The sequence below is a fragment of the Sander vitreus genome, chromosome 15 (genome assembly GCF_031162955.1).
Source record: "Sander vitreus isolate 19-12246 chromosome 15, sanVit1, whole genome shotgun sequence".
Classification (NCBI taxonomy): domain Eukaryota; kingdom Metazoa; phylum Chordata; class Actinopteri; order Perciformes; family Percidae; genus Sander; species Sander vitreus.
The window spans coordinates 3127800-3138465 of record NC_135869.1 but is presented as its reverse complement, the minus strand read 5'-3'; the positions used below and the strand labels follow the sequence as shown (position 1 = coordinate 3138465).

Genomic DNA, 10666 nt, shown 5'->3' with positions numbered 1-10666 from the left:
ATAGATAGGGTACTTCCGGTTTAACATTTTATTCTTCAAAATTATTTTTAAATTTGAAAGAGATGTTAATAAACTGTATTTGATTCTCCACAAGGTGAGGAGTTTATGGATTTAATGTTCAAATGTGTTAATTAGGATTTAAACCTCTTGAGATGTATCATCTCGTTTTCGCGGGGGGGGGGGAGAGACTCTTGTTCTGAAACTCCCGGTCGGAAATACTATTCCTGTTACCGGCAGAAGCGGAACACGAGCGGTGTTTTGGCGTGGGGTTTTGAGGTGTTTGGTGCTTGGCGTGGTAGCTAGCTGTTTAAATACATCCGTGGGTGGCTGTCATGGCTGCCCACAGTAACAACTTTATCCGCGTGCGCTTACACTTTGACTACCCGCCGCCGGCTGTCGTTGACTGCCGCATGTGCTGGCTGCTCGTGGACTTAAACACATGTCGCGTGGTGGCGGATGTGGAGAGCGTCATCAGAGAGAAGTTTGAGTTCAGTCGCAGAAGCATCCTCAATCTCTTTATAGAAGACTGCTACCTGCCGCACACAGAGAGCGTCTACGTGGTGCGGGATAACGACAGCGTCAGGTGCGCGTGCTTCTATTGTTAATGTACCCGGCTGCAGCTGTTTATACGTGACCAGGTGTATGTGGCCTAGACGTTCTCAGTTCAGCTGCAACAGGCACCATGAAGTTGTAGGGGCCCCAGGCAAAGACGAGAATGGGGTGTTGTTTAAATTACCCCAAAAAAACAACTGACAATCCACCTATTTACTTTTTATCATGCAAAAACGTTTTTAAATACCTTTTTTTATTGTTTTAATGATATTGTTTTATCTGTCTAATTGATAGTATTAATCGGTCAAGATTGTCATTGTCAGTTAACGGTTAAACGGTTAATCATTAACATCCCCAGCAGGACTTGCAACCCCAAACCAGAAAGTTTTTATTTAAGTTAAAAAAAAAAAAAAAAAAACGCAATTTAATATTTTCACCTATTATTATAAAAATATGCTTGGCCAGTGGATTCTTTCATCTACCTTGGCCGGTGAGTCAAAAAGTTAATTTCGGACTCTGCCCACAGGGCCCCCAAAGCCCCAGGTGGACTGTCAGTTGTTTGTTGGGTCATTTAAACGATGTGTATATATATATGAAAGCCCTATGAGGCAAATTTGTGATATTGGGCTTTATAAATAAAATTGGCTTTGGTAGAGTTCTTATAAAAATGAACATTCTGTTCTTAAAGGAGACATGCTCATTTTCAGGTTCATACTTTTTTGGGTTTACTAGAACATTTTTACTTTCTTTAATGCACAAAAAGTGTTATCTTTCTCATACTGCGTGTCGGAACATTCTCTGTCCACCAGGGTCTTATTTGAGATAGGTTGCTCTAACCATAACCCAAACACCTGTTAAAAAGGTGGTTTAGCAGGTTCATAATTAAGGACATTGTATGGGGAATTTGGGACACTAAACTGCACGTATACCGTTTCCCCCTCACATTCCTACCCGAGGATATCCCGGGGAACTTGGAGGAGACAAAGTGCAAGGGCAAGGTGACAAAAAGTATATTTCTGAACGTGTTTGACCCTTCCTTCTTACTTCCTTCATTCTTTATTCTTAATTTGCCAGGGTGAAGGTGGACTGTCTGGCTGAGGTGAATGGGCACAGCAGCTGTCCAGATACAGCAAGTGAAAACTGCAGAAAGAGACCCAGACCCACAGAGGAGGATGGGCCAGGAGAAAATGGACTGAGTGTTAAATGTAAGAAAAAAAGAAGTAAAAAAAGGAGCAAGGAGAGCCTGGAGAGGGATACCAAGCAGGCGTCAGGTGATGAGAGGAATAAGAAGTCACCAGAAAAACGCACAAAGAAGAAGAAGAAGAAAAGAGAGAAGGCAGAGGAAAATGACCCGGCTGTCACCCCCAAACCAGTTGCTTCTACCAAAACAAAAACAGTGAGTGTAGAGCAGCCAGTTAAAAGCACCAAGAAGCCCCCAGTGGTCCAAGCAAAAACACAGAATGTCTCCTCTTCAGATTCCAGTAGCAGCAGTAGTGATGAGGACGACGCTCCTAAAAAGCCAGCTGCCCAAAAACCAGCACCCAAAACACCCTCCTCCACCCCTGCTGTCGCCAAGGCGCCTCCAACCACCAAACCCACCCAGACAAAATCCCACCCACCTTCGTCATCCTCCTTAGAAACCGACTCCTCTTCTGATGAGGCCAGCACTGTAAAAAGCCTGCCGAAAAACATCTGTTTAACCTCCACGACCCCTAAAGGAAGTCTGAGCGATGGCTCAACATCTCAGCAGGCTCTTCCTGCCCTGCAGTCCGTCAACGGTGCACAGAAACAGGCTGCGAGTGTAGTGGTGGCCCCTAAGGACAAAATGGAGGCGTCTAGTAGTTCCGACAGCGAAGAGGAGATCAAGCTGGTTATCCGACGGCCAATGCAGAGGCCGGGCCACAGTTTGGGCAGTCAGCCGTCTTGGAGAGGCCGCGGCCGAGGACAAACCAGGCATGGCGGTCCTGGAGAGAACGGAAGGGGTGAAGGCAGAGGAGTCGCCAGAGGGCACAGCGGCAGCTTTGAGTTCAGCTATAACGGAGCCATGGAGCCGTCCTGTCACACTGATTCCCTGACCAACATGTCAGTGGTCCTCCAGGTATGTACCTGCATGTGTGCGATAGTAGTTGTAGGATACTTTTCATGTGATTGAATCATTTTGATTTCAATACCTGCTTAGTTCAGTATTTAAAGTTACGGATTTCTGACGCTAACTGTATCCTGAGGGCAATGGCTAAAGTTGACTAAAAAGAGGAATAAAAAATCATCTTTTGGAAATTGATCTTAATGCCTTAATTAAAAAAATGAGGAAAAATCCAACCTTAAAGGATACACATTTTCTTTGTGAATGAATAATGTATGGTAAATGAATGAATGTTCGTCCTTTAAAATACAGGGGGCATAAGTAAGTACACCCTCTATGTTAAATTCCCATAGAGGCAGGCAGAGTTTTATTTTTAAAGGCCAGTTATTTCATGGATCCAGGATACTATGCATCCTGATAAAGTTCCCTTGGTCTTTGGAATTAAAATAGCCCCCCCCCCCCACATCATCACATCCCCTTCACCATACCTAGAGATTGGCACGTTTTATTTCAGTTAGCCTAATAGCTGGTTTGATTGGCATTGAGAGATGATTTTATGGAAAGTACCCCATGCCAATCTCTAGATTTTTCCTCTTTTTTTTTAATTAAGGCATTAAGATCAATTTCCAAAAGATGATTTTTTTTTTATTCCTCTTTTGTAGACTATACCACTGCCTGAGGGTCAAGGTGCTCTGTGTGTTGGTTAGTGGTAATGGTTAGTCTGGAGAGATGCTTAAATTGACTAAGCCCCACCCTGCAAAAATGCAGTTTAGAATGTGGTGGTTTTTATGATTTAAAAAAAAAACCAATTTATTTTCTGTTAACTAAATGCTAGTCTCGCTTTGCCAGACCCTCCTACAAAGCGCCCTGAAGGAGGGTCTGGCTACTCCACACAGCATTCGGGGATGGGAGGAAAATGTGCTCTGGTTTAATGGCATTTCTTTAAACCAATCAGAATCGTCATGGGGCGGCGCTAAGCGCCGGACGGAGCCGCTGCAAAATAGTCGTGCGAGAGAAAACTCAGATTGGACAGATAGTCTAGCTAGCTGTCTGGATTTACCCTGCAGAGATCTGAGGAACACAAACAAAGAGGAAGGAAAGGGTTAAAAAAAAAAAAGGGGGTTTCAATGGGGACAATTTTGAGTCTGAGTGTATTTTGGCGACAAAATTTAATCATAGACGTATTATAGTAGCTGAGGATCAACTTCCAAAATTTAGGGGAAAAAAACCTCACACCCACGTCCATGTGGTATTAACACAGCCAAAATAATAGAAAAATGAAAGCCAAAAAATATTGCTCTTACAGAAGAAATCCAGAGCTTAACAGGCCTGCCTACCTAGTTACGGTTGCTAAACTAGGATTAGACAAGCACTGTTTGGGGGTGGGGTTTGGCGAACGGGCAATTAAATCTGAGAATAGTGTTGCCTCTGTCACATTATCATCTTATTGGCAGCACAATTACATCTGTGGTGTACATGGAAACATGGTCATTGTGTGAGCTGTCATGAAGAAACACTGTGTATGGAAAAGGCATTGATAAGCTCTTGGGTTCTTGTATGTAGAACGCAGCAGAAGCTGCTCCCAAACGGGACTACAGCTCCATGCCCCTGCTAGCCGCCCCTCCACAGGTGGGGCAGAAGATTGCCTTCAAGGTAAGCCTAGTCCAGTTTTATAAGCTACAGTGTTGTCTGCTCTGTTATTGACACTGCATGCCTACTTCCTGTTTAGCTTTGCTGACACTGTTCAGTTTTCACTCATTGACAAAAATGTTAAACAAACAGAGAAGCTGTACCAGATTTCCTAAATGTTTTGCTTAAACGCGGCATATACTGGTGGATACACCACCGGTAGAGCTGACAACTGACATCGCTCTAATAAATCAAGGGGTGGGTGTGTGTGTGTGTGTGTTTGTGTTTTCAGTTACTGGAGCTAACGGAGAACTATACACCACAGGTATCGGAGTATAAGGTGAGTGGAATCATCTGTGATCTGGGAGAGAGTGTCGTACTGGAGTCGCCACACTACTGACCAACCACGTTGCTTTACGTTTTAGGAGGGAAGGATTGTAAGCTTTGACCTCACCACCAAACAGATTGAGCTGGAACTGCTTAATGCCTCTCAAGGTAAGGGGTCACGTCACCACTGACACTTGCAATGTTAATCATATTTCAAAGTTAGTATGTCAAGATTCAAAAGATCGGTTTGCCGGGGCGGCCTCTAGCTCAACCAGTACAGCATGCACGTCGGCTGAGTCCTTGGCAGTGGCCGAGGTTAGAGTCCGCCCTGCTGCCCTTTTTCTGTGTGTAATCCCCCCTCTCCCTGTCCCCCTTTCCCTGTCATTCTTCAGCAGCTCTAATCAAAATGCACTTAAAGCCCTAAAAATTATCTTTAAAATCTGTAAATAAGAGGAAAAAAAGAAATCGGTTTTCCTCTCAAAGCTCGACTGGAAAATGTATTTTAAAGGCCCCATATCATGCTCATTTTCAGGGTTGTACATGTATTTTGGGTTTCTACTAGAACATGTTTACATGCTTTAATGTTCAGAAAACACATTCTTTGTCTCATACTGTCTGTCTGAGTATACGTGTATTCACCCTCTGTCTGAAACGATCCGTTTTAAGCCCCCCCCCCCCGAAAAAGCACCGTCATTGCAGCCGGGGAACGACTGGAACGGCACTGTAGCGGCACATTCTACCTATATACAGTATAGTTGTGACATCACAACCTTACGGAAGTCCTGACAGCTCGTTTCTGAACACGGGCTGTGTGCATTTCTCTGGATTAAGCGTTTTGATTCTTTCACAGCATTTATACAGCACCTCAACCTGCTTTATTGTAAAAAAAACAAAAAAAACAACAACATGGAAATGTCACTTTTTACAATATGGGACCATTCAGAGCCAGAAAGATCAGCATCTAGCTAAATAAGTGGATGTTAGAATCGCTGCTATTGATAAATAACTGTAAGCCTACCATGGATATACAGTATTATGGGTTTCTCACTGCGTATGGAGTTTTAGAGGAATTCCTCATGGAAAGTCAGGGAATTTTAAAATGTAATTGACTTTGACGAACAGAGTGGCTTTTCCAACGTGTTCCATGCATTTGTTATTACTCCTAACATGCCTCTTCTCCCTCAGCTCCTGTAGAGCCTGGCAAGTTTGACCTGGTCTATCAGAACGCAGATGGCTCGGAGAGCGTGGAGTATGCGGTGTCCAGAGGCTCTCGGGTAAGCCTGAGCAAGTTAATCTTTTTTACTCTAATCTATTAAACGGCACTTCTTAAAGGAATAATTCAACCTTATGCTTTCTTTCCAAAAAAGGATCGATATCAGTCTCGTGTGTGTGTACGGACCAGGGGCCTGTACTACGAATCAAGATCAACATGCCCTGGATTTCTTTCAGTTACCCGGCTTCACTAACCCTAACAACCGCGGTCCCGCATGAGCTGTGTCACGACGCTGGTTATCAACTAGTTCAATCAACCCAGGGTTTCCCAATCCAGAGACACGCATGTTCACATAAAAGAGGCGGTGTTTGCACAGCACGACCAATCGCAAACATCTACCAGAGCTGCATATTTTACATAAGAAGAGCAAACTATAATTCTACATAAATATGAAGAACACAGACACGGTTTAACAGGCAAAAGGGAGCAGGGAGGAAAGCTGGCAAAAAAAAACTCGACGCTGTTATGCGTAAATCACAACACTTAACTAGTAATATCACAATATCACTTCCCCATCAGTCAGGCACAAGATCTGACCATAATTACGCTTTTGCTTTCCATAAACTGCCGTTGCTTTAGCCTATTATTTCAGTTGCAACCCTGGCAGTGGTAAGTGATCGTGAGAGAAAATAAAAAATATAAAAACATAATTCAAACCGATGTGCGCATTGGCGACACACGGCTCAAGAAGCCGACAAGTAGCCTATACGTAAATCCCTCCGCTGAAAATCTATATCTTTCATACAAATACCCATCAGGGAATGTTAACGGGGTTCTCGGTCTCTAAATGTTTTAATTTTCCTGAACGCACCTCTCTCTCTCTCTCTCCCTCCCTCTCCCTCTCCGTGCACGGAGCTCCACCGGATCTTCTAAGAACGGTGACGCCGTTATCAACCGAGTATTGATTGGTTGGTAGGCGGTGCTTTTACACCGGTTGATCTCTGATCTCCGACCAGGTTAGGTGTTCAGCATGAGTTACCACGGCGATTTAACCCGGTAACAACTGATCCACTGTCAGCCCTGGGTTGAACCTGAAGTTACCTCGTTAATGCCAAATCTTGCTTCGTAGTACAAGCCTCTGGTGGGTGGGTGGATGGATGGATGGATGGATGGAATTTCGTTCCACTGGCTCATGAATACTGCTTAACTAAAAACAAAACTAATAAAATAAATAAATACAAATGCTACAGAGTGTTATGTTAACATTTAAACATGACATTACAAAAAAAATAAGCAGCATAATAATATTATTGCACATATTGAATGGCAAGATATGAAAAAACAGTTATTGCACATTTAAGAAAAATAGATACTGTTATTGCACGTTTATAAATAAGTCCACATGAGGCCCACTGCAGGGGATTATTAAGGGGGGGTTATTTTGAGTTCAGCAGTCTGATGGCTTGTGGGAAGAAGCTGTTGCAGAATCTGGCCGTTCTGCACCGGATGCTGCGAAATAGGGGTGTTCAAAAAAATCTTTTTTTTTTTTTTTTTTTTTTTTTTAATTGTATGTCTACTGCAATCACATGGGGAAAGTAACTACATTTACATACTGTGAATCGTTTTTTGAATCGATTCTTGAGCCTGAAAATCGATATGGAATCGTGACATTTTCTGAATCGTGCACCCCTACTGCGAAACCTCTTGCCAGAGGGCAGCAGAGAAAACAGTCCATGATGGGTGAGGTCTGTTGTGATGGTTTTAGCCCGGGCCAGACAGCTTAGCCTAGCTTAGCATAAAGACTAGGGATTGGTTCCAAGTTTCTCAAAACCCGAAAATCAGTAAGGTCCGAGCTTATCAATACTGCTATCGGGACTAGTGGATCAAAAAAAACGTTATGTCTAAAAATAGATACGTGCGCGAACCGGAAAAATTATTTACGAGCACAGTGCGTGAAGACCATAGTTAATGACTAGCCTCCCCACCGCAAATCATTCAAAGCACTATACAGACTGGAAGCAGCTAGTCTGGCTCTGTCCAAAGCTACAAGCGTATTTCTAAAATAGGTGCAACTCACCCTGAGGTGTTTGAGAGACGTTCCATGGGAGTCCAACCTGATGAGGCGCGGCTTCATGTAGGGCTGAACGATTTATAAGCTTTAAAAGAATGCGATTAGCTAATCGTGAAGACCGCGATTAATCGAATGTGAAACATTTAGTTGAATGTTTGGCGTAACATTTGATTATGCTTTTTTTTTATTCCTCTTTTCTTTTACTTTTTTCATAAGATAAATGCTGGAATAATATTACATATCACAGATTGTTTACAGAAATGTCCTATTTTCAGTGGATTTTTCCTTTTATTTTTTATTACTCAGATTAACATGATCGTAGATGACATATAGCTGAAATAATAATAATCGTAGCAGGAAAATCGCAATCAGATTTTTTTTTTTTTTTTTGCATGTCTGTCACTACTGTAGAAATCCTCACAGGGAATGTAAAAGAGACTTGTATTCAGCCCATAACCCAATATTCTCTTTTGACTTTGACTGGAGTCCATCTGATCATATTGTATTATAAATTTCCCTTTTCAGAATTAATGATTTCAGTCAAAGTAGCTAGATGTTTTTGTTTTACAGTTTTATAAAAATCAAACATCAGTTTGGTGATTGTTAAATATAAAATCCCTGGAATGAAATGTTATTAAAAGGTAAATGGAGGATTCCAGGGACTACATGGTAACTGAATACACTCTTTAGTTAAAGTGCTCATATTAGGCTCATTTTCAGGTTCATAATTGTATTTAGAGGTTGTACCAGAATAGGTTTATGTGGTTTAATTAAAAAAAAAAAACATCATATTTTTGTTGTACTGCACATTGCTGCAGCTCCTTTTTTCACCCTGTGTGTTGAGCTCTCTGTTTTAGCTACAGAGTGAGGCATCTCACTTCTGTTCCATCTTTGTTGGGAGTCGCACATGCTCAGTAGCTAGGTAAGGACTACTAGCCAGTCAGAAGCAGAGTATGAGGACGTGCCACGCTAGCAGCTAGGCGAGCATTATAACGTGTGTTATAGGGCTGGGCAATATGGAGAAATTCAAATATCACAATATTTTTGACCAAATACCTCTATCGATACCGCAACGATATTGTAGGGTTGACTATTGGTGCTTTCACAAAATATTTACACGAGATTTTTGATAAAATCATCAGTAATGTGGATATAATGACTAAGTGGGTAAAAGCAAATAATAGAACAGTTACAACAGTTCAGAAAGTTCAGAAAATGACATCACTTTACTGCAATGCAGCCTTTAAAACCAGGAAAATACAACACTTCTGTCATATCACGATATTACGATATCCAAAATCTAAGACGATATCTAGTCTCATATCACGATATCGATATAATATCCATATATTGCCCAGCTCTAGTGTGTTACAAAGTGACGTACATTCATCACAGAAGTAAAGGCTGGACTACAAAAGGTCTTGGAGCAGTTTGTGAACAGTGTTTTCTGTTGGAGATGGTAAGTTCCTTCGGGGAGAAATGGGGGTTTTTCACTTTGTAAACCTAAAACGTGCACAAAAAAGATATATATAGATAACAAAATAAAGGAAAGGGAAAAAAGCCAAAAACCATAATATGAGCACTTTAAAACAAACGGGTCACCAACCAGCAGCTTATTCCCTGGAGTGCCTTACTGTATTAAATGACAACGGTGCTACTGGGGTTGAATTGTGTGGGTCCCTTACAGTGACACTGGCAGTCAGCAAAAGCAGTTAAAGCCAAAGCCTTTGTTTTGTCTTTGAGCCCAGGTTTTGAGCCCCCTTCACTGTACTTTGAGTGAGCGCATTCACCCAGTGATCCCCTCTTTTCATCCAAACAGGAGATAGTGGGGACGTGACAAAAACGGCTTAATTTGCAGAAAGTAGCGGTTGTAGTCCTGTACTATCCTGTTGTAATCGTAGTTAAAATAACGTCTTCTCTTCCCCCTACAGGTGACAGAACGGTGGGACTCCCTGCTGGAACCAAGGCTGATCATTTAAATGGGACTAAACACTGACTTTGTACACCTTTTCTCTAATTAACCTTATTTCAGAATCCTTCATCTTGTACTTCAGTGCCTAAGTTAAACTGGAGAGAGTCACTTCTGTACTTTGCATATGACAGCTAAGGGATGTGATTGAGGTTGATTATACATTCTTCTCTGTACATCTAAACATGTCATCACTTTGCACAGAAGAGCCACTGCAGATGTAAGTATTGACTACAATTGTTGCATTGAATTAGGTTTAGACATGAAATGCAATAGTTTTTAAATATGTAGGTGCAACGAGGCCTGGGACATAATGGTTTTATGTGTTGTACAGTGATGTGACTGTGGATATCAGTCTTGTATAAACCTTTTTCTAATAAAAACTCTTAGGGAAGATGTCTATTGTATTATTGTAATGTGGAAACCCTTTCTATTATGGAAGGCCATTTCTGCCAGGAAAAGAAAAAATGGTAGGAATGCTAAAACTAGAAAAGAAATAGTAAGACAGGGTTTTTGTTATTCTCTGGGGTTGTAGTTCTTTCTTCCGCTAGTCCAGATATAATTTTGCTGTATTACGACTACAAATGAGACCAACATGCAACTTATATCGCAGCCAATCAGCTTTCATGTTATTGGCGCGAGTCTCTTTAGGATTGTACCACAGACATTTCATTCATAATGGTCTTAAAAATGCCTACATTTGACTTGGTGAAACCTGCAGAAACCCTGTAAGAGAGAGTTGGTCACATTACAAGACATAAGTCAAACGTTTATTGAATTCCTATGTCTAAGTAATGAGATGGTACATTAAAATGTAGATGT

General features: G+C 41.7%; 1 protein-coding gene across 1 annotated transcript; it reads left to right on the top strand.

Moving 5' to 3' along the window:
* The first annotated feature begins 230 nt into the window (after positions 1–230).
* Positions 231–10240, top strand: coil (coilin p80). The gene is made up of 7 exons (XM_078270312.1): positions 231–583; positions 1627–2650; positions 4199–4288; positions 4557–4604; positions 4690–4759; positions 5777–5865; positions 9807–10240. Exons 1-7 carry the CDS (start codon positions 333–335, stop codon positions 9852–9854), a joined length of 1620 nt encoding a protein of 539 aa, XP_078126438.1. The 5' UTR covers positions 231–332; the 3' UTR covers positions 9855–10240.
* Positions 10241–10666: the final 426 nt, after the last annotated feature.